Below are 27729 nucleotides of genomic sequence, written 5' to 3' on the forward strand. Positions count from 1 at the left end.
ATATGAGCTGACTTTGTCAGTGGGAGGTGGAGGGTTTGGTGGATGGTACATCACTTAGGTGAAACCCCTGCCAAGCTGCAGACTACTGTTCGAGTTTAACAAACAACAAAACCTGCTGTTTTTTTAGCAAATCATTGCAGAGATTCCAGGTCCTTTTTTGCCCCCAAACGTGGGTGTTTTTAAGCTTCAGTGCCAACAATAGCCATGGTTGGAGCCATTATGTTTTTGGGTTGTCTATACATATGTCTGTCCCATTCTCATGAATGAGATATCTCAAGAACACCTTGAGGGAATTTCCTCAAATTTGGTACGAACGTCCACTTGGACTTAACAATGAACTGATTAGATTTTGGTGCAGCCATCCCATTCTTGTGAACGTTATATTTAAAGAACACCCTGAGGAAGTTTCCCTAAGACATCCACCTTGAGTCAAAGATGAACAGAATAGTCACTGTGACCTCTCAAAACATGTCTTTGGCCATAACTCGAGTGTGCATACACAATTTCTGACCAAGTGTCACACAAAGGTCTATTAGGACAAAATAATGGTGATGACATTTAATATCCAACAGGTCAAAGGTGAACTTCACTGTGACATCATAATGCTTTGCAAAAGCACATTTCTGGCCATTACCTAACTGCATATCTCAGAAACAGAAGAGGAGACATTTGGTCAGATACTGAATTGGTGACACTAATCTTGGGTGTCTACATTGAAGCTGTGCTGATTGTATAAATCTTCTGTGCTGCTGGATTGAAGATGTGTGTGACACATAACCTCGGTGTTCAAATGAAGTTGATATTGGTTGTTCTGACCTGAGTGTGGGTAAGCCATGTCAACACAAAATAAATCTTTTGATTAGATTGGGAAAATCTGCCACTCAAGAATGTAACAATTACATCGAGATATTATACAAAGTGATGACTGAGTGAACATCCAAATGTCTCGCACTGATTTGAATGTTAACTCACTCATAGTATTCAGCACCAGTTCCATCTCCATCACTTCATCAACTACACAACATGGAGTTTTCCATTCTCACACTCACGCCTAGTCATGCAACAGTCTCACCCACACACACATGTACAAACGAAGCTGTGGTGTTAAGCTTCTGTCGACTCGCTGAAACTGACACTGTACCAGGAATCAAACAGGCCACATCCTGTCTTACAGCAGACACAGACTTGTGTTGTCAGTGGCAACATTGTGAAATAAGCCAGGGTAAGGGTAAGGCGTGGCTGCTGAACAGAGGATGCTGATTTGAAACAAAACGGGCATGGTTTTATTTACACATTGATTTTTTTGTATGAAGGGAAACAATAATGAATTTTGAATAATCTGTTAAATCTCGAATGTACCCCCAGCTAAGTGACTTGACAGGATGGAGTCCTTTCTTCTGCCCTAGATGTCATATTGGTCAGACAGGTTTCCACATTTGATGGAATCTTAGCAGTGAAACAAAGCTACCACTGTCAGACAAACTCCATATCTTTAGAAAGCAAATGTGATATTTGTTTTTCTCAACCTTTTTTACATAAATGTCAATCTTTTAAAGCTAGTCATCCCCTTTAAAGTGTGTGAATCAATATTTTTATGTTAATGATTAATAGAATTATGTTTAATGTTAATGTGATCACTTGTAGGGTCAAACAAGACACACAAATGATCACAAACTCTTCAGTTTCTCTCAGTTTTTTAGTGTCTTTGTTTTGATCTTAGGGCCTGAAGTTTTACTGTCTGGTTTGGTCGTGGCGCTCTCACAAACCTGGTTTCCAGCAGCAGTACCCAAAATGTAATTGGTTGCATTTTTGACTATGGCTATGGCTTTATCTGAATAGCGGCCTTTATTTAGATAAACACATACTTTATATGAAAAAAGATAAATATGAAAATGTAGAAAATAATTGGGGGAAAAAATTAGTGATATATCATATATTTTTTTGATTTTAACTTTGTTTTTTTGCAATTTTAAACTCATTTTTAAATGCCTAAATTGGTATAATTCAAATAAGGAAGTGGAAAGAAATTGCTGCTTTTAATTGTGGTAATCTACGAGTGATGTGATGTCATATGTATTTCAAGAAAAATAAAGCTGGAGGGAGAAAGCAGACACAAGTGTGCAGTCTAAGGACACGGACCTTAAGCTGCTTGAATAGCACCTTGAATTCAACCAGCTCAGCGCAAACTCCCTGCCAGATCAGCAAATTTTCAGTTGCTGCCGTTACACGGAGTAAAACCAGCCCATTGTGAACCACGGCGCTGGAGTTTGCACTGGCTGAATTTGAGTCGCTTCAGCCACTACTGTGAGCTCCATCTTCTGAGCTTCTGCTTGCTCTCCTCCCGGCAGATAGTCTCCTAGCAGGAAGAGACATTTGTGAGGTTTTGATATCATGACATGTCTTACAATACTGCAATAAATGTCATGGGCTTGTTATTGGGGTACAGTATTGTAATATTGTGAGATTGTGATATTGTTACATCCCTAGTAGAGCACAAAGAACAGAAAAATAGTGGGATGATACAGTTAATCTACAGTAAAAAATTTTACTGCATTGCCAAAGTATCGGATTGGGACTCGGTATCGGCAGATACTCAAAATCAAATGACTCGGACTCGGACTCGGGGGCAAAAAAATGTGATCGGGACATCCCTATTTAATATAGCACATTTCACAGAGCAAGTGCAATTGCTTCACTGGAATAAAATAAAAAAGGAAAAAAAAAAAAAAAAAAAGCCTATAAAAACAGATATTAGTGTATTTACCACTTTTTTATGCAGTATACAATGCTGCTGAAATAACAGAAAGACTAACTGACATGTGATGTGTATTGTTTTTGAAGTTATGTCTCCTGATGGACAGTCTCTAGGAGTGTATGACTGAACTTTATGTCATGGTCTAGTTTGAAGCAAATCGCAAAAAAATGTTATATCAAATGACAATACTTGTAGAATCGCAGTATTTAAAATTTGTATTATAAATTGTGTTGCCACCCAGGTATGGTAATAGATATGAAACGGTTGATAAGCATATCATCCCAGCTGTTATCCTCCAGAAAGCATTGGAGAGGCTTTGTAAATAGCAGTATTTGAGGTCAACTCATAGTGACCTCCCTCTGCCTCAGTTATTTCTGGGTTTGCAGAGACAGGTCTTCCCCAGCAGTCCCTTCAGCCTGGTGGATTTACACCAGCAATGAGCTCCCCTTTTTGTTGAGTCACTCCTCCCGGGGGTTTTGTTGTCTTGCATCCTCATTGGTCGGCCTCTTTGTTTTTCTCCTCCTCTTTCTGGCTGCTCCTCAGCTCCTTTGTCCATGCTCTCCTGCTGCTATTATCTGCCTGTTACTCATTCACTCCGTCCCTCCCTTGGCACCTTTTTTTTTCTTTTTCTTTTTTTTTCTACAAAAACCTCACCTATCCTCTTCAGAATGTGATATGAGTAGAGTCACACAAACACGCCTCTGTACACACAGGGAGGCCCAGGGTCCCTCTTTTCTAACATTTCAGTGTCATGCTGAGGGCTGAGTGGGGTGTGAGTGTGTATGTTTGTTGGCTGAGTGTCATGGAATCAATTTTCAAGCTTACTGCTTTTGAAATTGTTGGCACTTCATCAACACCAAGATGAGATTGGGCACAGTTTATGAACTCATATAAACACAAACTAATCAGACATGTAAACCAGGTGTTGGTGAAATCATAGCAGAGAGGGAGTTTTAGAAGCTGCAAGTGAGAACATGTTCGGCTTAATCAGCTGTAAGCAGCCAAGCGTGTTTTGGGGTGTTCAGGAGAGGTTACCAGGGTTGAAGGAGAAAAGCTTGAATTGACCTGCATGGATTTATTGTGTCCTTCTTTTTATCTTAGTCTTTCTCCTGTTCTGTTCTCTTTTTACCTGGTCTGTCTCTTCTGACTTTTGTCCTTCATGGAAAAATACAGATTCTTAATGCCTTCATCATGTTCCTTAGAACGCCGTCCCAACCCTAAAGCAGGTACGCCATTCAGAAACCTGATAGCTTGTTATTTCTGAAAGTATGTCTTGGGTAATCATGACAAAACACAGTGAAACACAGGAGACGGACAAAATAACAGGAACATCTCAAACTATTTTACAGTTCAGTGCAACAGCCCTGCAGGAAACAGCCAATTTTCCACTGCGGACTTTCACAACTTTTAGATTGTGTTAAAGAAGCTGATTATACTCCGGTAACTTGTGTGAAGAAAAGAAAAGAGAGCACAACAGAGAAATTCAAACTCTGCCCACTTTCACACCTCTGCACTACTGGCCAGTTGCTGTGTGAAATGGGCTTACTTGTTAGATTGTTGGTTTTCAGGAAAGTTACAGAAATAGTTGAACACAGCCTCCCACATTGGAAAGGTGTGGGTAGAGTGTGATGCTGTCTGACAATGCAACAAGCACTTTTATGTAGCCTCCCAGAGATGTCCTGAGCTGATCCTAAGATCAGGGCCAAGGCTATTCCAGACCTTTTCTAACAGATTGGTATCGGCTAAAAAGAATCCCCTTTTTACTGTGTTTTGTCTACCTCGGTGCTGTTGCAAAGACGCTCTTCTTTACAACAGCCCTCTTAAGTGCAAACATTTCACTGCATATGTGGTGGAACCTTTTATCTCTCCTCTCTCTTTCTTATTAGCAAAGAGCATTGTACAGACATTACGGTTGCAGCTTTTCATTTTCAGCTGGTGAATGGCTCTTTCACTGGCTTCACAGGCTGGTCATATCAGCTGCCAATTCTAAATGTCAATACAGAGAGTAACTTGGTGAAAATGAAAATGAAACTTTAACCCCTTTGTCACTGGACAAAAAACCCCACTAATGCCCACTAACATCTCGCTTCTGTCTTTCATGGAAAGGTTACAGTCAAAGACAAGCATAGTTATTGTTCACACATCCAAAAAGCTGTTAAAGGCAGGTGCTGGATCAATAATAGATAGCAATACAAAATATAGTTTGCATACTGTAGCCCCCTTAAATGCAATTTATTAGCACATCCACAAGTGATGTTTCAAACTCATACTTGTCTCCAAAGTTAGCTGTGTGTATAAAGATAGAATATTTAAATACATAGGCTCAGGTCACATGACAGGCGTTATTATCCTGGTTAAATACAAAAACCCACAAAAAGACAACAAGTTACATAATATAGATTATATACAAATGCATGGTATATACCGATGCATGTAAGAAAAACATATGTACATTAGATAAGAAAGGTTACAGTCGGCAGTCATTCCTGGGACAAATGACTCGGCAGTAGTCATGGGTATTTATCAGCCCCAGATCCAATTGGGGTACCTTTCTGGCATATGTGTAACATCAAACATGACATAGCAGTAAAAATAGGCATACTTGTCTACAGCACAGCAGTGTGCACCCCTCTGGTCTAGGCAATGCAAGTTGAGTCTGTTGCCTATTTTGTGCAGGTTTTTACCGTATTTAAAAATCCCTCATTTACATGCTAATTTTGCATCTTGGCTGTTCATGTGTTAAAGTGCTCTCTGCACCCGCTGTCTGTGCTATGAGAGTGTTTCTGTTGTCTGAACAACACCAGCAGAATTTCATTCATATCATATCTATAATTTAAGCTTATTGACGTCATTTTAATGAACCTTGACCTTCAGTATTTGGGTCATGTAGCTTGGGGAAAAATAAGGTTTGTCAAATTCAGAGGGCAACACATTATTTTCAATGTCCCAGATAAATTTTTAATCAACACTGCATATCTTCTGCTGCTATGTATTTTTTTTTCTACTGTGTGCACTGAGCCTCTTTGCCTCCAAAATATATTTTATTAAAATGGCATCAGCAGAAAGCCAATATCAGATGACTCTGATTGGGTCCAAAAACCTTGATGGGGACATCCTTAAAACCTAGTGATGCCTTGAGACTGATGAAAGCAAGACTGAGCAGTGACAGGTGAATTCAGATAGTATGTTTGCTCAGATTTCTGAGCACAGCTTGATTATTAGCATATCTCGACGAGCACCAAAATGTGTCAGTGAAGTCATTTCTAGCTCAGTGACTTTGTCTTCTGCATTAAGCTGTTGATGCACCAGACCACACCCAATCACAGTCAACACCTGGTTTTCACCATAGCAACAAGAGCTTGATTAGTTAAGTGTCTGTACTGTCCCTGAGAGACACGTAACAGTCAGGTGGCATGACATGACGTGAGGAAGACTGTAGCTTCTTATGGTACTGACACTTTGCATGTCTTGTGACTTGAAAGGGTAATAAGATTTGCAAACAGATTAGTGTGTTAATTGACAGTACACAGCAGTTTGTGCAGGAATGTAAGTGCTGTTGACTTCTATTGAAGACTTGAAGACTTTTTGAACACCTCCTTTTAGAATGGAAAATAATTTCTGTGTGATCATTGGAGAGAAATCCCAAGCAAAACAAGTGCTAAGCTATCCTCCTACATCAAGTCCAACTGGAAGAGTAGAACGCAAAGAATCCATAAACCTTTGAAGTCTTGTGAAACTGTATTGTGCGAGTAGTTTCAAAATGAAGTGAGACTTTGGAACAGCAGAGTAAAGGCTTGTCTGATTATGTCAGTGTGTTGAACAGTTCCTGAGTGAGGCCCCACGTTATGCAATGAGACTGTTGTTGCCTGTTTTTCCCTTGTTTTTACAATGAATTTGCCAGCCTGCATTAATGCCCAGATGGCGTTTTCCTAAGAGACTTTACAAAAGTACTGCTTACCAGAGTGTAGTTGTAGAGGTCAACGGGTCAGCAGTGATGTAAGTGTTTGAAGTGGATCCTCCTCCATCACATCCTGACCTGTAATTAGACACAGTGCTGTGCTCTGGCAAGCCAATCCGCCTCATTCTACTGATCCTTTGAAATCCTGCCACACTGTTTTAGGCTGCATGACCTACTCTCATAGTTGCAGTTTATAAACCTTCCCTTTGTTCCAAAGTGTGGAAAGGGTGCCAACTTAATTTAAGGTTAGACCTTAAACTGTCTTTACAAGAGGTGTGATGTTTTTAACCACATAATAACATTTCTCTTTTTAAGTAAGTTTTTTTTTTTTACTAAATAACCCCAACTCGAGGTCCATTCACTTGCCTTTTCTGGAACTTTCATCAACATCACTTGGTCTTTATCAGCAGATTGAGTTTGCTCAGTCATGATGATGGATCTGTTGCAGTGTGAAACAGTGTACACTGCTTCACTAGAATTGCTTTGTTGCCAGTGTGATATTTGTTTTCCCTTCATTTCATGCCAGCAATAGCTGTGGCTGGAGGCATTATGTTTTTGGGTTGTCCATCTGTCCCTGTCTTATCAACGCAGTAATTTCAAAACATCTTAATGAAAATTTCCTCAAATTTGGCGCAAACGTTCACACTTCAACAGTGAACTGATTAGATCAACAATGCACTGATTAGATCACAGGTCAGAGCAAGTCACTGTGACCTTGTGTCTATCTCGTTGTAATGAATGAGATATCTCACCTTTCCTCATTTCCCCAAATTTGACACAATCATCCAGTGAGGTGTGATGTTTTTAACCACATAAGCATTCTGTTTTAAAAATAGTTTTAATTTGACGAGACAATTTTTTTTTTTTTTTGAGCTTTTAATGCATATCACATGGTCTTCATCCGCAAATTCACTCAGTCATGGACATAGATCTGTTGACATAGATTGTTGTACTGGAATTGCTTTGTTAGGCAACAGCTTACTTCCTGATAGCTAATTTCATTAACATACACTGCAAAATGTTTCAGCATGAATTACAGAGGGACCCATTTTGTGTTGTCAAGTTTGAAATGATCAATACAAGCTAGAGATGGGCATGAGTACTCGAATACTTGATTTGGATGTCAGTATATGATCAACATACAAAGTAATTGCTGTTTTGTTTTGTTTTTTGCTTTGTAAAAAAACATGCATTCTAGGTTATCTGCTATTTCTGAGTATCTGCACGGATCCATGTGGCACAAATGATATTGTGATGTTTTGCTGCCTCAGATAATGTTCAGCGTTTTCAGTCAGGCGTCACTTAATCTAAAGTTACAGGCATAATGGCAACCAGGTATTAAGAGTGAGGTTTGTAATAGGGATGGGTCACGATTTTTGAATTTCGAATAGTCGTTTTATTTTTGAAAAATCAATTTTTTAATGCGACTATTACTATTCGCCGTCTTATTCCCCCCCTTTATTTGACATGCAATTCAGCTCCTAACCGCGCGAGGGCAGTATAGGATTGCTACAGCGGTGTGAGATGGGCTACCAGCTAGTTTGATGCTCTTCTACAAACAGGAGAAACATGAGACTACTACAGTCATCAAAAAGTTACGTGTGGAACAACTTAGACAAAATAAACGAAAATGAGGTGCAGTGCAAACTCTGTGAGGCAAAGCTTGCGTATCACAAGTCTACAACAAGTATGCACAGTCATTTGAGAGCGAGGCACACAGGAGGCGGCGAGGGACCATAACGCCAGGGCCACACTGCCCACGGAAGCACTGCGAATAGCCTCAAAGCGCCGAGAAGTGAGGCCAGTTTCCTTTCGCGCCCATGTTAACCGATTGTGTCATCCACACCGGCGGCGCTGCGCAGCTCCGTGGTTGGCTCGCGCCCTGCAGTGATCGTTTCGGTGTCTGGTCTGTTTTCTGCGCGAGCGGCGAGCCGCGAGCGAATGTGTCAAGCCGGGTGACGGAGACAACAGCTGGGAGCAGAACCGCTTGTCGACTGGCGTGGAGAAATGCCCAATGTGAACGGATGTGCTCCAGCTCGGGCGAGAATGTCAGTGCGCCGCGCTTCGCAAAATAAACTAAATAAATGTCCTATGTAGTCTAATCTCTACAGTCTCTGCAGCACAGAAAGGTACGCTAACCCTAACCCCTACTTGCATTTTCACTTGGGTCTTTATTTTGGACTCCGTTCTATAGCCAGAGGCATTACGTTTTCGGGTTGTCCATCAATCCGTTTGTCCGTTTGTCCCATTCTTGTGACTGCAATATCGCAAGAACGGAATCTTTTCAAAATTTGGCACAAATGTCCACTTAAACTCGATGATGATCTGATTACTGTAGAATGGTGATCAAAGGCCAAGGTTACTGTGACCTTGCATCTGTCTCATTCTTGTTAATGCAATATCTACAAATATTACAAACGTCCACTTTGACTCAACAATAAACTGGTTTGATTTTGGTGTCACAGGTCAAGGTAATTGTGACCTCATAAAACTATAACTCAAGCATTTATTCACCAACCATGACAAAACTTAACACAAATGTCAACTTCACCGTGACAGTTTTTACTCATATACTCTTAAATATGGAAATGATTTAAAATGCCCATCACTAATACAGGCTCAGAAGCTGTTAATATTTTGTCCATAGCACTTTTTGTCAAAAGGTCCAACTTAATGACAACTGAGCAAACTCCCCCTGCTGATGAAGACTGTGTGAAAGAGGTGAAAGATCTGGGAAAAACTACTAAGTGGACTGTAAGTCTGGATTGTTTTGTCAAACCTGTGTCCAAGGTCAATACCACACTTAAATGCTCTCAAGTGTTATTAAGACAAAACTATATTGTCAGTAGGCGGTGGTGGTTACACTTAATAATATTGCAAAAAGGCAGAGTTGGGAAGTCAAAAGAAGAATGTTATTTATCATGGATTGTGCAGTTTTTAAATTGTAAGCAGAACCATTTAGTCAGAGTTGGTCTGACCATTACTACTGTTGCCTTGAGCATGGCCTTTGTTGATGTCTCAATCACTTTCAAAATAATGATTTTTGCATGTAGCGCCTTTAAACCTAGTTCCAAGTTGTATACAGTTCCAACAAATACGCACTTCAACAGACTGCAGGCGTCTGCTGTTGTATTGCTGTGTGGGTTGAAACTTTTTAAGCATGTTGCACTTCTGGCAACACCACATCAGTGATTTCATAGCAGGTGTTTTCTATTAGCTGTCAAAGAGGGCCCATGTGTGGATCCAACCAGCATACATTGAAATAGCGAATGGTTTTTCTTATTTTTTACATTTGATAAACATTCAACATTCTTACTGATGTCTTTTCTTCAGTACATCGCCTATTATTCAGTCCTCTGCCCAAATATAGTCTGTGTGCATGTTCGAAGTAAAGATGTACAGTTGTGCTCATAAGTTTACATACCCTGGCAGAATTTGTGATTTTTTGGCCATTTTTCAGAGAACATGAATGATAAGAGAAAAACATTTTTTTCCACTCATGGTTAGTGGTTGGGTGAAGCCATTTATTTTCAAACAACTGTGTTTACTCTTTTTAAATCATAATGACAACAGAAACTACCCAAATGACCCTGATCAAAAGTTTACATACCCTGGAGATTTTGGCCTGATAACATGCACACAAGCTGACACAAATGGGTTTGAATGGCTACTAAAGGTAACGATCCTCACCTGTGATCTGTTTGCTTGTAATCAGTGTGTGTGTATAAAAGGTCAGTGAGTTTCTGGGCTCCTGACAGACCCTTGCATCTTTCATCCAGTGCTGCACTGACGTTTCCGGATTCTGAGTCATGGGGAAAGCAAAAGAATTGTCAAAGGATCTGCGGGAAAAGGTAATTGAACTGTATAAAACAGGAAAGGGATATAAAAAGATATCCAAGGAATTGAGAATGCCAATCAGCAGTGTTCAAACTCTAATTAAGAAGTGGAAAATGAGGGATTCTGTTGAAACCAAACCACGGTCAGGTAGACCAACAAAAATTTCAGCCACAACTTCCAGGAAAATTGTTCGGGATGCAAAGAAAAACCCACAAATAACTTCAGCTGAAATACAGGACTCTCTGGAAAAAAGAGGTGTGGCTGTTTCAAGATGCACAATAAGGAGGCACTTGAAGAAGAATGGGCTGCATGGTCGAGTCGCCAGAAGAAAGCCATTACTACGCAAATGCCACAAAGCATCCCGCTTACAATATGCCAAACAGCACAGAGACAAGCCTCAAAACTTCTGGAACAAAGTCATTTGGAGTGATGAGACCAAAATTGAACTTTTTGGCCACAACCATAAACGTTACATTTGGAGAGGAGTCAACAAGGCCTATGATGAAAGGTACACCATTCCTACTGTGAAACATGGAGGTGGATCGCTGATGTTTTGGGGATGTGTGAGCTACAAAGGCACGGGAAACTTGGTCAAAATTGATGGCAGGATGAATGCTGCATGTTATCAGAAAATACTGGAGGAAAATTTGCTCTCATCAGCCCGGAAGCTGCGCATGGGACGTACTTGGACGTTCCAACATGACAACGATCCAAAACACAAGGCCAAGTCGACCTGTCATTGGCTACAGCAGAATAAAGTGAAGGTTCTGGAGTGGCCATCTCAGTCTCCTGACCTCAATATCATTGAGCCACTCTGGGGAGATCTCAAACGTGCAGTTCATGCAAGACAGCCCAAGAATTTACAGGAACTGGAGGCTTTTTGCCAAGAAGAATGGGCAGCTTTACCATCTGAGAAAATAAAGAGCCTCATCCACAACTACCACAAAAGACTTCAAGCTGTCATTGATGTTAAAGGGGGCAATACACGGTATTAAGAAGTGGGGTATGTAAACTTTTGATCAGGGTCATTTGGGTAGTTTCTGTTGTCATTATGATTTAAAAAGAGTAAACACAGTTGTTTGATAATAAATGGCTTCACCCAACCACTAACCATGAGTGAAAGAAAAGTTTTTTTGTTATCATTCATATTCTTTGAAAAATGGCCAAAAAATCATAAATTCTGCCAGGGTATGTAAACTTATGAGCACAACTGTATGTACTAACATCTGGTTCAAAAGTAGTTCAGTCAGCACCAGTAGACACAAGTCATGCTTTCCTGCCTCGTGCGGCCTGTCGTTTTCATCACCCCTCTCTACTTCTAACGCAGTTGGTTTTGTGGTGAGGTCATCTTGAGACAAGACTGAGTCTTTAAAGTTCACAGCCTGCCTGATTACTCCAATCATTGACTTTTTGGGGGGAGCCCTGAAAAATACTGTTCGGTGATCTGTCACTGTGCGTGGTATTTTTGTTTGTTGCATTTTAAATGTCACAAAATGGATATGGTCATATACCACTTCAATCATCTGGCTTCACATCATGTTCACGTTCATTGATAAACTCTTTCCATTAACGTCATTTTCATTTAACATGAAGGCTGTGGTAGGGGTTACTTTTGAAGATGACTGAAGATACTGTATTACCTTAATAGCTGTTATTTCTTAAGTCAGCTTACACCAACCTACACCTATGTCAGTCTCATCTTTGCATGTCACCATTTGTGCGGCCATTTTCTGTGGTAGTTATATAGGAATATAACTTACCCATTTTTAATCCTGCCTACAAAGTTCAGTCGGGTCAACTGAGATTTTGTTTTCCTGTTTACTAGCAAAACCTAACTTTAGGTCCATTGGCACTTCCCACTCACTTTTTCATCACAGGAATTTGTTAAAAGCACCAGAAAAATCTAGTAAATGGGCCTTGAGTTCAGTTTTTTTTGTCAAGCTTCTATTTTCAAAAACAAGAATGAACTCTCTTGCTCAGTTCTTTTTCTGGAAAGTTTGATGGGTACAGACCATCGACAGTATAAAATAATGGACATAGCCACCGTGATGTCACCCATTGGTTCGTGGACTCATGTTTTGAAGCCTCGAGTTTGGCATTTTTGGCCATCGTTACCTAGGATTTTTGGTGCCAGAAGTGACCATATTTGGACAAGTGGGTGGTGCTAGCCCTAATGAGCTGTGAGCTTGATTGAGACAGTGCATTTACAGCCATGGGTAACTGTTATAATTGTAATGCTAATTTTTTCGCTAGCAAAAAACAGACTTAAAACCATTAAAACAAAATGTACATACTGGGAAAATATGAATATTCGATCCCTTGGAGAGTCTTTAAGCACAACCAAATGCTGAACAAGACTTTTTTAGACTACCAAAATGTTGACCGAAGTAAAGATATGTACAGCGACGCCTATTCTCATTGAATCAGGGGTTATGCCATGGTTACTTTACCTAACCTTAACCTTGTTGCCATGGTAGCGACTTGTCAACAGACAGCTCCCACCTGTCACTCAAATTATGCATAACTTTAGGCTTTGATAATATTTAAATGGGTGAGTTATATAAATATTCATCCCCCATACAGTTGTTATGGTGGCTATAGAAACCAAAACCGTTTTTTGTTCCAGGCTGTGCCCATGCACATTTTAACATGCTGCTTGGTACAGACACATTTTTATTGAAAACCTTTTCATTTGTCATTAAACCATTGAAGCCAAAAGCGTATAGGCACTTATGTGCAGCTAATTTAACTATACATCAAACTAGTCTTTGAAGTGTGTACCTAAGGTGAGGTAAAAAGCCACAGGCTACATCCGCACTAACAAATAGTCTCAGTTCATACTAACACACCTAGAAGCACATGACTATTATGTGCAGTGAGCATGCGTGCAGCGGCATAAACAGGAAGCAGATTGTCTACTCTGTGCTTGGTTGCTTAGCCACAGAAAATACTACGGAGATGGTGAAAAGTAAGACCAGAGATTTCTTTGCATGTACCAAGGATGAGATGGAATTGTTACTGAAAGTGACACATGAATATAAGGGGGTCAAGGTGGTGGAAAACAGATAGGGAGTCCTACAAATCAAATTCAGTAACATAATAGAGTGATACTAGGAGTATTTTCCATCGCTGGAGAAAGCCATGCTAAAGCAAATGGAGTAAAGTTAACCCAACAAAAGGTATGTAGGTCTACTTATGTTTTGGCTTGACATGTTGTGACTGATAAGACCGAACTGGGAAGAGATTGTTGGTGTCTACATCATGGTTTCCGAAGCTCTCTGTTTCTGCCCATCCAGATTAAAACGCAACCCCAGGATGTTCAAACTAAAACGGGGTCAGCAGCCTTTTATCACAGTCTCCTTTTTTTAGGGGCTCCAAAATGTGGGGCGGGGGGAGGGGGCAGTTTGGGCAGTAGGTGTAAATGTAGCAGTAGTTAGCCACAATCGTCCATCACAGCTGTTTGGATATAAGGCTTTCTGTTTGCACCAGGCAGGGAAGCCAAATCCCAGAGCATAGAAAACAAGTCCACTCACAAATGGACACACACTGTAATGCCAGCTGTGAACTGTCTCAGCTGGATGTAGACAATCTGGAAACAAAATCCAAGGGCCAGTGTGAGTCAGCTCTTTAAGCGGAAAGATCTTACTTCTTGTCACCGTGACATGTTGGCTCTCCTCCTCCTCCTCCTCATACAGCTTTGTTGAGCTGACGGAGTTGGCTCTGAACCACAGAGAATGTCAGTTTAAAGCCAGTGTCCTGCTGTGTGAACCCATGGCAGGCCAGTGCCCATTCCACAGCACATGCTTTTCCCATGATGCTCAGAGAGAGTCAGTGTGGCTTTGTTTGCATTCTAATTTTGTACTTAATATGGCAAAAATTTGTGCCATTTCTGTAGTCTTGCATGGGTTTAAGGTTAAGATAAGAGCCTGGATATGTTTGAGATACGGGTTATGGTTAAGGAGTGAATGAAGTCATTGCAAGGTGCTTGCCAGTATAGCATTAAAATGTGTGCTGTGCAGCCAAGACTTGAGTTCCAAACCATCACTTCCTTTTAAACCAAACTGGAGCTCCCAGTTATCTGGTTGTCTTTTGCAACAACGAATACGGAGGCTAGACAAGCTCTCCATCCCCCAGAGTGGGCACACACACACACACGTGGTCCACCCCCATCTATTGTTCAGACTGCTCCCCTCCAGCTATGGGACAGTGAAGATGGGGAGAGATCAGGCTTTCAAGCTACTGTACAGTATCTAGTCACTCTCACATTTACTATGTACAGAAAACACTCTCTCACTCACACACACACACACACACACACGCTCTCTCTCTCAGCACACATTGAGCCATGCGGCTGTATTAATAAAGGGCATGTGAAATGGTCCTTTAAATGAAACACTTGGTCTGATTTCTTTACTCATTTTTATATTAGTGTAGAACATAGCTTAGTAGTAAAGGACATATCTCTCCGCTTTATTAAACACAGTAAGATCTCATTTCCTTTATTTTAATTGTGTCCCCTTTCCTATTCTGTCCATTCACAGTTATTAGCTTTTTTAAGAGATCAGAAATAGGTTGCTTTTGCTGTCTTTTTTCTTTATTTTGGTTGTTGAATTTGTCAGTAGGCCCGACGTGATAATTATCGTACTATATGTGGACTTGATCTTAATCATTTTGCTGACCTAGATATTGCCTGTTGTGTTTATGTACATGTTTACTTACCTAAAGTCCCCAATATTTTAGCCAGCATGATGCCAGAATAAACAGCAGGGTTTTGTCGACCATTATAAGACTTGGCTGCAGCGATTCTCCTGCTTTTTTGTCTACTTGCACAAGTCTGAAGAAAAATAAAACAACTCTTCAAAGACGACACAGTGTAGCTTATTGGTAGCCTGCAGCTGTTATTTTGAAATTGACGAGACACGGTCCTGATAGTGGTTAGATTTCAGACACCTGGCGACAAGCCAAAAAGTCTGTGATTTGTAGTTGTACCCTCCAACAACTTCATCCTCCGCTCCGTAAATCCAGGCCGCCCATCACAGCTTGTCTATTAGTCACAAGAGGCATCACTTGGTTTTGTTTTTATTGGCAGAAGTTCATCTCTATGTGAGTAATAGTGTACTACAATTTATTTTTATAAGCATACTTTCTTGTAAAAAATGTTAGCTTAATATTTTTTTAAAAAACACTTTGAATTTTTTCTTATATTCCATTTCCAATTTATGAATATTCTTAACAATTAAAAGTTCATGCTCTTTGGGGGTACACATTATTATGCTATCATATTATCATTATATCAGTGCCATAAAATGGTCTCAAAATGACAATAATGCCATTCTTCGCAATTATTTCTGGGACACTATCTCATCCAACAAAAGTACTTACCATGGTTGGCTTATTGCTCAGTAGTTTATCTGTTACTTGATTAGGGGGAAACTTGTTTCTTTGAATAAATGTTTGGTATTAAAATGTCAAAAAAAATAGTGAAAAATGCCCGTTTCAATCCCCTGAAATACTTGAGAATACTTCTGTGTCAAACTAACAGTCTAACACTCAAAAATATTTATTTAAATGTTACATAACACAAAGAAAAGTCGCAAATTTTCACAATTGAGACTCTATAACCAAAGGAAAGCCTTAAATCAAGCTTTGTGAATCCTTTGCAAATCTTGATATAAAGAGAAATCATGAAGAGAAAGAAAGAACACTTAAAATGCAATGGGAAGCGAAAACTCTGCCCTAAATAGAAAAACCATTAATGCTCATTTAACTGTACAATACACATTTGAACAATGAGATTCATGATGTTTATCATATCACTGAATAGTACTGAATGGACCATGTCCCACTCTTATCAGCCCATCTGACTGTAACAAAATTCACAGATTTATGTTTTTTTTTCTGCCTGAATTTTCGGTTTGAGTCTTCCAAAATAAAAGCCTCTATAGAAGACCTAACAAAGAGAGGAAGTGCCGCCTCCTCCTTCTCCTCCTCCACCTCCTCCTCCTCCTCCCCTGCTGCTTCCAACAGCAATCAATAAACAGCCATTGGGCTGTCTGCCATTGACAGACTTCTGTCTCATGCTGCTGCCAGTGAAAGCTTGGTGCTAATGGTGCCTTTTGGAATCATTGCCGCTCTATAGACTATCTATCGATGCTTTATTGTGTCTGCCACACGCTCACATTTCTTTTATCCCGCACGCAGCCTGACTTAGAGTTTAAGTGATACAGAGAAGAGGATATGTGGATGACAGGGTCAATACTGAGCACACCCAGTGATACTATCATTAGGATGGGGGGAGGTTTGGGAAGAAGAGGCAATGCTCGGAAGGTAGAAGATTTTTGAGGGAGAGAGGAGAGAACATAAGGAGAAAGAGAATAGAGAAGATGGTGGAAAGTGACGATTGTAATCAAGCTGAATCAGATTGTTTTCAGGCGTTAAACTCCATGTGAAGTGGCAGTTAGAACATCTTGATCTGATCTGTGGGTGGGGTATTATTTTCAAGAGGAATTTGGTCAAATGGAGGAGGAGGTAGTCTTGTATATTGAGCATTGTTAAATCAGGTGGTGGAGGACGACAAGAAACTGATCAGTTAGACCACAACCACTCTATGAGAAATACAAACAAAGTTATCATCAGCTGGTATCCAAACATGTGCTGTGTCACTCTGCTAGCTACTGCAAACCACAAGCTATATAAAGCTGTCTATCATCGTATAGAATGTTGGCTTAAATCCATTTGAAAGTATGGATTTATGTAAACAGCCCTTGAAGACATTAGTAATGGAGGGTCACAGGATTACAACTTTGAAAATATGTTGTTTCTTTTGTAATTTCACTGGGTCATAAGTAATTTATGACTTTGTTACAACCAGAATTGACAATAACAGTTTCTCAAGATAGAGAATTATTTAGGGGTAACTCATGATTATTTTCATTTAATTATTTTTAATTTTCTGCTGTTTTAAATGGCAGAAAATAAACCGACCATCATTATTTTCCAGAGTTGATCTTTTAATATAGTTTGTTTTATCTAACCAACTATCCCATTTGCAATGCAAAAAACAGCAGTAAACACTGACATTGTTTAATATTTTTACTTAAACAAGCAAAATAGTTACTGGTTCATTTTCACTTATATTGAGACAGTATTGAGAAAGTTTTGAAATTGTACATCTGGGCCATGATCTGTCAGGAAAGGTTCATCTTAACTGACTGGTGTTGATGTATCCTTGACGATGGATGAGAATGGCCTACATACAGTAAGTCTGCAAACAGAAAACAGGAAGCAGCCGATAGCAGCTACTTTTGGAAATGCTCACCCAGTTGGGTCAGAAGTGGAGAAGTGTTGGCCTTGCCAAGATTCTGTCAGAGCAGTGTGGGTTCTCTGCTCGGAGCTGTTTGTTCAGTGTTTCGCTGGTGGTTTGTGAAAACAGTGTGGACGCTGTAATATGGCACAAGGACACAGAATAGAAAACCAGAGTATAAAGTTGATTGATGTCATCGGGGTTAAAATCTCTGTTTAGGCCTGGAGACTAAAAGATTATCACAGAAAGCTCACATTACATGCTGGGAGCAGAGTATAGTAACAAAAGATTGTATCAAGTGGTATTCTGGGAATTGTAGGATTCTGCTTGACCTGTGGTTGGGAATAAAAGTCAGGATATCTCAGCCTCTGCTGCTTCGATTTTGACCGGTTTCTTTCTAATCTGTATGTTGTGAATTCTTTAGAACTATGAAGAACACTATTAACTCAGTAACCCCTTTCTTACCTTATTCTTTACCCACATCTGCTTACCCAAGTCTTTTTTCTTGGTTTGGAAACGTTTCTTTTTGATTCCGTCAAGCTCCATTCTTTGTCGTTTTTACGCCTCTGCACCAGAGATAGCTGTGGCCAGAAGAATTATGTTTTCAGGTTGTCCGTCTCTGATTTTTGTGAACGCAATACCACCAGAACGAATTTCTTCTAATTGGGCATTTCCATTCACTTGGACTGAAGAATAAAATAATCAGGACTTGGTGGTTGACGGTGAAAGGTTAAGATCAGTGTGACCTCACAAAACATGTTTTTGGCCAAGAATTCTTGAGCCTATATTGACAAAATTTCACATAAATGTCTTATAGGATAAAATGATGAAGTGATGACATTTTATATCCAAAAGGTCAGAGTCAACTTCACTGTTACATCATAATGTTCTACAAAAAGCCTTTTCTGGCCATTATTCAGCGTCATAACTCAGGAACAGGAGGGGAGATTTGGTCTGATAGTGAATTGATGACACTAATCTTGGCTGTCCACCTTGAAACTGTGCTGATTGTATAGATCCTCTGTGGTGCCAGGGGTAAGATGTGTGTGAAGCATCCATGTTTACATAGACATGGATGTAAACTGTAAGAGAAACATGACTGGTGCACAGAGGCACACAACTGGGCCTTCATTTTTCAGCCATGGAGGTTGCTGCTTTGTTCCCACTGGCACATGTCTTCCTTTACTCTGTGTGGTAGCAGTATGAATACTGGGGAAAGTCTGATGGACCAGTCTAATGTTTGGTCATTTTGTGTGTTGTCAGATCTGTCTAAGAACCGCCTGTGTGAGCTGCCGGAGGAGCTGTGTCAGTTCATCTCTCTGGAGACTCTGAGCCTTTACCACAATGGGATGCGTTCACTGTCCTCCAACCTGGGCAACCTCCAGGCCCTCACCTACCTCAACCTCAGGTAACTCAACGCCATACACACAATCCAGGTCTGTTCATCTCATTATATTGTGGTCTGTCTGTGTCTGTTCAAAGTTAGACAGGCCCTTTTCTGAAAGGCCCCGACACACCTAAACTAGCATTGTCAAACACTCATGGATCATCTCCTCATGTCTCCTCATCAACTCTGATAAAGAATCATTTGCCATTGTTAGGGCTGTGTTCTGTTTATATAATGTTGGCTACCATATTTATCAGTGACGAGAACATCATATTCATTTCTTATTCAAAGTAATCGCTGTGAACTTGGAACATGACAAGATTACTTCAACAGATGGTCCAAACTAGGTATTCCCAACCTTCTTAGCAGCACAGGCTGTTTTCATATTAACAGCATTGTTTGGTGACGGTGTGTGTATTATGCACTGTGAGAAAAAAAGTCAGACATGTGGTCTGTTTGTGGCTTCACATGCTTGTTCACATACCATGTAGTATGTTTCATTTCAGGCCTGATTGCTCTGTATTTATCGTCCAAACACCCAACAAGGTTTATACTGTGTGAGAAAATGGCAAAGAGAGAGTAAAAAGTGGGCAAGCATAAAAACAAATCTAAACCGAAACTAAACAGATCGGTGTCTCAGCAACATTCAGGTGGTTTCCTTACATAGATCACATTCTCCTGAATGTTGAAGTGGTGATGATGAACTGGTTTTTATCAAGTACTGATCCTAAAGCACTTATGTTAAAAATCTGTGTTGTTTGGAGAGCGGGACGGGGAAGGATGAGGAAAAACGCAGCAGACTGCACCGAGTTAAGGGTAATTAACATAAAAAGAACCAATAATAGCCTATAAAGTTATGGAATTTATTATTCAGCATTTTTTAGCTGCATTATATTGTTTCATCCTGGCCCTGTAGTCTAGTTTGGTGGTCTGAAGCAGTCTGCGGTGTGGTGGTTAGGAATGACTAATATAATATAATGTATATGACTTTATTTGGAAAAGCTGAAAGTTAGTGCACCCAAACTGTTTGTAATTATCTTACACTGCACAGGAAAACTGTTTGCACACAACTGTGATAAGCACAGTAGGTCGAACCAGGAGGTTTAACCAGGAAGTAGGGCTGCAGCTATCGATTATTAGGGCATGGTTAGAGCGATGGCAAATATATAACAGAGAAAGTAAGACAAGTTTATTAAATGAATAGCTAATTGATTTCCTTTTTGAAAAAACCCCCCACATTTTTATTGCCCAAAATTGCATACAGTAATTCAGCTTCACCTGCTACTTACACCACCTGATACTTAACTTTTTGGTCTATTTTATACATTGTTGTATGGATAGTAGGTGTGTGTGTAACTATCATAATAACAACATAAATAAAGCTCAGGCTTTCACAAACTTAAACAACTTAAACAAAACTTAAATTTGCATCAAAGATTTTCAGAGTGTCTAGAGGAATTGTTTCACTCCTAACTGGTCTGCAAAAACTCAGATGAATAAATCCCAAGTTGTAGTACATTGTAACTGTGCTTTAAAAGTTGCAACATGCCACAAAGATGGCTTGTAGCCCGCAGGTGCATGACGCCTCTAAAGCACAGCTGTTTGAAAACTGCATTTGAACTTCAGTGTTTGTTTATGCTGGAGATAAAGAGAGGCCATCCAACTCTTGTACCAACAGCAGAACAGCAGAACCACACTGACAGCCCTCCCTCCTCAACATTATCATTTACTGTTGCTAGGAGACCAGAGAAGCCCTCCAGGTGGCTGGTAATACACGCAGCAAAAGTCTAAGCTCAAGGCAAATATACTGTACAGCCCAAAATAACAAAGACTGAAAGTAGCTGAACATTGTTTGTATGCAAGCTAGTTAGTGCTGTGCTAACCGCAAGTATTCATTTTTACATGAGTAACAGCACCCGTGTACAGGTCTAAATGAATGTGCCTCTGTAATGACAGCACTGTGTGTGTTTGTGTGTGTGTGTGCTTGTCTCCACAGTCGTAATCTTCTGTCCAGTTTACCCCCGTCGGTGTTTCAGCTTCCTCTCCTGCGAGTGCTCATAGTCAGCAACAACAAGCTGTGTTCACTGCCTGCCTCCATATACTCCCTCACACACCTCCGACAGCTGGTATGATACACACACATACACCTACACACACATACACACACACACACACACACACACACACACACACATTACTGACTCTTATCGACACTGTCTTACTGTGTATAAAACTCTATCAACTGTTTCTATGGTGAAAAAAAGTCAAAATCCACTATGTGCCACTCTTTCAGTACAGATCATTTCATGCCCTTGTGGGTCACAGCCTTTATAACCGACACTTTGGACTTTCAACTGAGTTCAAAGCAAAAGGTCTCCAGATCCATCTATGATTGATGAAACATGTCAGCGGTCAGTTTTAGATCACTGGCCTTTGTTCACTGTATTCTCTGTCTCTCTTTCCTGTCAGGATGTCAGCTGTAATGAGCTGCAGGGTTTGCCAGCAGAGCTCGGCCAACTGGAGTGTCTGAGGGACTTAAACCTGAGGAGGAACCAGCTCACCACTTTGCCTGAAGGTACAGACACATTTAGCCATCCATTGACCTTAAACCTCCTCTAGTTATCAGTTTCCCAAAATAAATCCAGAGTGATCACCTCAGCTCATATTGCTCCCATTCAGCACTTCTTAATACACTTCAATGAATCCAACTAACCCCAGAAACCTGTGCGAGTCCCCATGAAGTGATTCAGCATTCAGTGCATCTGTAACTATAGCAGAAGATAAAGATGTCTTATCCATTTATGCTAAGATTCATTAATCCTGTAAAGTATAGCTAACACCCTGATCAAACTATAGCTCCCTATGTATCCTGGATTGTAATGTAGAATCTCTATAATTTAGATGGTAGTTGCATCATTACTGTGAGCTATTGCTTGTTTACATGTAGAGGTACTGAACTGCTACTGCAAGCCTAATGGATCTGACACCATCAGTGCCTCATTCTCCAGCTCATTAGGAGGAAATGTAAATGAATACACTTCCTTAAAGAGAGTAAACAGACCACCAGTAAACAGGAGCTGCTAGTGGTAGATTTGTTTTAATATAAACTGTGCCACAACTCGCCTAAATTTGAATTGTGTTGTTTGATGTTGTTTTTGATGTTTGATGTAAGTGTTTACTAAGTGGAGATTTAGCCATTGTTGAATGAAAAGCAAGCGGCAACCTCTGAGGCTGAGAAATGAGGCCAATGCGAAGGTGTCAAAAACTGCAGTTCTTTGAATGGCAGCCAGTCAGTCCCCATAGACCCCGTTGTTAAAATGCCCAACTTTACAGCAGAAATAAACATGTTTACAGCCTGGTAAAAAAACCCATCTTTGTCTCTATAGCTAATTTCAACATTGTTTTCAACTGTACAGGGGTGAATTTTTTAAAGCTCACCTGTTTGCATTTTATTGAAGTTACACATATTTAGGGCGGGGCCACTTGAATGACAGGCTGTCTGCGAGGCATCGCTACCAATACCTGCATTCTGTGAGTCAGATCCACCCCTCACTCCTCCACAGCTCCAGTCTTTCGTGCAAACATGGTCATTGTGGCTCCAAAATACCAAGATGATGACAGCCAAAATGATGAACTCGTGGCTTCAGAATGGCAGTCCACAAACCAATCAGTGACATCATGGTGGCTAAGTCAATTATTTTCACAGCCCATGATTAAAACTCACTAATCTATGAACTGGATAAAGTGAACCTTGTAAGATGTGTTGTGGGATCTGGAGGACATATCTTAGAGTTTGACATTAACCATGGCCTGATGGCCTGTTGCCACAAAAACTTGCTCTGTGGCCACAAAATATCTCATGTAGGTGGACCAGATTTAGAGGGTTGGTCTGTCAGTGCTTAAAAAGATTGTCTATCTCTGCATCTGACCTGACACTTGATTGAAATAGTGTTTAAATGTAAACTGTAATGAGGGTAATACAGAGAAAAAGATTAAGGACAGTGAACTAATCTGTACTGTTACAGCTCACATGGTAAAGTCGGTATCATGCAGATTTCTACAGAAGCAGTCGTGCCACACTCACCACTGCTGCTCTCACTTTCTCTTCTCTAACACAAAACATTCACTTATTACTTCCAATTGCCTCCACTTTGCTTGTGTTTTTCCAAATTGCTGCTCGGCCACCCTCAATGAAAGTTAACACTTCCTACAGGATTTTCACATCAAATAGCCTACCAGGAAACAACAGACTTTTAATGTGGAACATGTGCAGGAGTTGCTGAAAGTTTGCAGCTGAAACATTACGAAGAGTCCAAATACTGCCAGAAGTTGAAGTGAGAAACTCTTACAGAAAGAAGCTGAAACGACATTTAAAACTGAAGCACAGAAAAGGTTTCAGTTTAGAGGTAACCTCTAAAGTCACTGACCTCTAGATGGAGAATTTAACATACCTAAATCAGCTTTGCAGATGTTTTATGAGGAGAAAATCAACACTTGGTTTAGACCTTAAGGATGCACAAAGTGAGTGTGGGTGAGAACCTGAATGTAAAGAGAACTTTTGTTGTTTACCAGAAAACTTGGGTACCTGGGTTTGTCTAAAAGGAATGATAACTAAAGGAAGTATCAACAAGTTGAAGCTGAAATGACACTAATACAATCCCCTCTTTTTGCACCACCAGAAATATCCGAGCTTCCCCTGGTCCGGCTCGATGTCTCCTGCAACCGCATTTCCCATGTGCCCCTGTGCTACCGCCACCTCAGGCATCTCCAGAGCATCGCGCTGGACAACAATCCGCTGCAAATGCCGCCTGCGCAGATCTGCTCCAAGGGCAAATACCACATCTTTAAGTACCTCAACATGGAGGCCTGCAAAAGGAGCCAGGAGGAGCTGGAGAGACATCTGAGGCCCACTGGATTCAACAGCTGGTGAGGAAAACTCGGGGGATGAAAGGCAACTGAAGGAGAAGATGGTCAGGGAGAAGCAGTGAGAATGAAGGAACAAGCACATTCCAAAACCTGTGCTAAACCCATTTCTGGGTCCCAAACTATAGCTGGAGATGCTGCAGGGAAGTGCTGGGTGGATGGATAAACTGTTTGTCAAGAAATAGTTCCAGCACTCAACTCTCACTACAACCACAGATTGTTGGTTGTTTCTTTACAGATTAAAAAAAAAAAGAAATACATATAAATTACTGAGCTAGAGAGCAGTTGGTAGGCATATTTAGTTTGCCCCCTGCTAGGCTAACCTCATCCTGCTCTGTACTTAGCAGACATTGATACTGATCGTCTCATCTTAGTCTCGGTAAAAAAACAAATAGCTTGTTTCCTAAAATGATGAACTATTCTTTTAAGACACTGTGAGGTCAACTGTCATGGCTGCATATGAGTCTGGACAAACATGGCTGTAAGCTGTAACTGCAGCTTGACTGGTTGGCAGAGGCATACAACCAGGAGGTGGTTGTTGTAGTTCCAGTAACGGATGGTAAAAAGTGGTTTCTGTGGCCTTGTAGGTATTGCACATGTTGTTTCTCAGGATGAACGAGGGTTTTACAGTAAAATAGATAACTGACACTTTACTACAATGTTAACACAATCCAGAGAGAACGGAGAAAGTGGTGACCGTTGTTGCTGTGATATTTAAGTGACAGACATAAGTACTGTTTACTGATAGTAGTAGCTACTGCAGCTAGTCATTATAGGATAATGGAAATATGGAAATAAATATTTTGCCACTACAAAATGCACTTAGGCCAAAATAGGAAGAATGTAAACTTGAGGTGAGAGGATGAAAGGCAGGAGGTACATTAAATGAAGAATGGGGAAATGAATGATACATGATGACAGTAAAAGGGTATGTTAACTAAGAGGAAGCAGGGTTCATCAAACATTCATAAACTTGAAAGGACCCCTTTTAGCTGTCTAGTGAGCCATTTCCAGGAAATAGACAGGTCCAAGGACAGAGATAAGAGAGAATATTTGACAGAAGAGCTCTGAGTCTGACCTGGAACAGAAAAAAACATGAGTCACTGCCCTTTAGATTAATGACCCACTATGTAACAGTCTGCCAACAAGATTGCTGTGTATCTGCTTGTGTGTGTGTGTGTGTGTTTAACTCATCCTAATGTGTGTTCTCCATGTTCCCTATCCAGTCTGTCAGAACAGGAGCTGTTCACGGGTCAGTTTGGAGGGCTGGATTCTGGCTTCAACAGTGTGGACAGTGGCAGCAAACGGTGGTCTGGAAATGAGGTAGAACCACTGGGCACAAATATAGCCCAACATACTCAGCCACTTGTTTGCAGCCGCCTTTTGAAGACGCGCAAAAAAAACAAAAAAACTTTTTTATGCCTCTGTGCTGGCAATGGCCGTGTGTAGCATTATGTCATCAGGTTGTCTGTTTGTCCATACACACATACATTTGTGAATGTGATGTCTTAAGAACACCTTGAGGGTGTTGTCAAATTTGGCACAAATGTCCACTTGGACTTAACAATGAACTGATTAGATTTTGATGGTCAAAGGTCAAGGTGTGTCCATCTGTACATCCATATGGCCATCTGTCCCATGCTTGTGAATGCGATATCTCAAGAACGCCTCAAGGAAAGTTCTTCAAATTTAGCACAAATGTCCACTTGGACGCAACAATGAACTTATTATTTTTTGATGGTCATAGGTCACGGGCCAAGGTCACTGTGACCTTGTATGTCTCATTCTCGTGATAGCGATATCTCAAGAACACCTTAAGGGAATTTAAATTTGGCACAAATGTCCACTTGGGCTCAAGAATAAACTAATTAGAATTTGGTGGTCAAAGGTCAAGATCACTGTGACCTCACAAAAACATGTTTTTGGCCATTACTTAAGAATTCATATGCTAGTTATGACAAAATTTCACACAAATGCAAATGCCTCGGGTGCTGAATGGGCTACATCTGGCACAGCTTACGACAGTGTCCTACAGTGTTCAACAGTCGACTCCAGATCAATAACCCAGATCTGTCTGTATGTCCAGTCAGCAGATGACTTCTCTGAACGTTCCCTTCGCATGGCTGAGGTCAGCAGAGACCAGAGGAACCTGGAGGAGGAGGAAGAGGAAGAGGAGGATAGATCTATGGAAGCTAACAAAGGTGAGGAAGGACACACCTGCTCTAACCTGATTTTCATGTAATAAACAGTTCTTTAAAAATGTAAGTCTTTCTGACGCAGTAGATTTGTTTGTACATACATGTATACGTCTCATGACTCTTGTCAATGCTCTTTGCAGTGAATGGGGAGGCTGAGCATGTGGACTTCATTGACAGCAGCGTGACAGAGGAAGAGGAGGAGGAGATCAGGACCGATCCACCCACACCCCCTCTCACAGCAACTCTTCTGGTATCATCACTATCACTTACAGACTGATCAGCAGTTGTGTCAGATGGTCTTGTTGCTCAACATGTTGCCTTGTATGTTGTCTTAGAACAGGGAAGTTATTGATTGTATCATTGATTTCCAGGAGCAGAAGGAGAGTTCTTCACCGTCCCAAACCCAGGACTCAACAGTATGCAGGTAAGTCTTGTAAAACATACTGTAAAAGATACCCTTTGCATGGCACTGCTAATTTCTAGTAAATTTACAACACAAAACAAAGATATAGCTTGGTGCCATGGTGCAGCGATACATCACATTATGTAGGGTATGAAAAGACATCTTGTCACTGCGAGTTGGCAGAACAATGCAGATCATTAGACTGGTGAACGTACACTTAAAAGCACAAAAATATATTGGTTTAAAGCAAAAAACAGTTCAAAGCACAAAATAGGCAGAGGGCACTGGTCTTCCAGAGCAAACGTATGAGGATACCTCTACTGATAGTAAACAATGGAAGGAATAAAAAGGTGATTGAAAACCATCACTGCCAATTTGTTAATCCTCCTCAGGGTCGGGGGAGGAAGGAAAGGACGAGAAGCAAAAGGGTTTATGGGAAGCTTTCTGTAATACAATTGGCGTCAGACGCTAGCAATGACCTCTACCTCTCATTTGTTTACAGTTCTTTTGCCAAGGTATTCCAGTCTATTTGAAAAGCATTTCCATATCGCCTTTAATTCTGTTCAGCCTGTTCCTATTCTATTCTTCATCTAAACTCAGCAGTGTGTTAGTTTCTCTGGTTGGAAACTGTGTACTCAGGCACTCACAGTGACGAAGACAGATGAGGTTTTAGCACTTTTTCGCTCGTTTCCTTCCGTGTTTTACAAGGTCACCTCGCAGGGTATTTGAAAAGCTGGGAAAAGTCAACAGACTGCTGTTCCCATTACTTACAGTGCCCCTCAAACTCTACATGTTGAGTGCCTGTGGGTGCTGTTATCTTGGGAAGTTAACGGTCTTGAATCACTGACTCGCCCTATCTTCACTTTTATTACATCCTATTAACAAAACAGTATTGTTTACATTTCCGTGCATCTTTTAAAAGCTGATGTAAAACAAAGTGTGTCAGAGGGAGTGATGCCAGATAT

General features: G+C 40.6%; 1 protein-coding gene across 2 annotated transcripts in view; it reads left to right on the plus strand.

Annotated features, from left to right (window-relative positions):
• The window catches only part of lrch4 (leucine-rich repeats and calponin homology (CH) domain containing 4), an 83620-nt gene that overhangs the window by 25097 nt on the left and 30794 nt on the right, over window positions 1-27729 (plus strand). For both annotated transcript variants that reach the window (XM_033609125.2, XM_033609126.2), the window contains exons 2-9: window positions 19117-19261; window positions 21237-21366; window positions 21710-21815; window positions 23920-24166; window positions 25390-25486; window positions 26250-26364; window positions 26502-26611; window positions 26733-26785. In XM_033609125.2, coding sequence (XP_033465016.2) covers window positions 19117-19261; window positions 21237-21366; window positions 21710-21815; window positions 23920-24166; window positions 25390-25486; window positions 26250-26364; window positions 26502-26611; window positions 26733-26785 — 1003 coding nt within the window. The remainder of the gene's footprint in view (window positions 1-19116; window positions 19262-21236; window positions 21367-21709; window positions 21816-23919; window positions 24167-25389; window positions 25487-26249; window positions 26365-26501; window positions 26612-26732; window positions 26786-27729) is intronic.

This window comes from Epinephelus lanceolatus, chromosome 22 (assembly GCF_041903045.1).
Source record: "Epinephelus lanceolatus isolate andai-2023 chromosome 22, ASM4190304v1, whole genome shotgun sequence".
NCBI classification, from domain to species: domain Eukaryota; kingdom Metazoa; phylum Chordata; class Actinopteri; order Perciformes; family Serranidae; genus Epinephelus; species Epinephelus lanceolatus.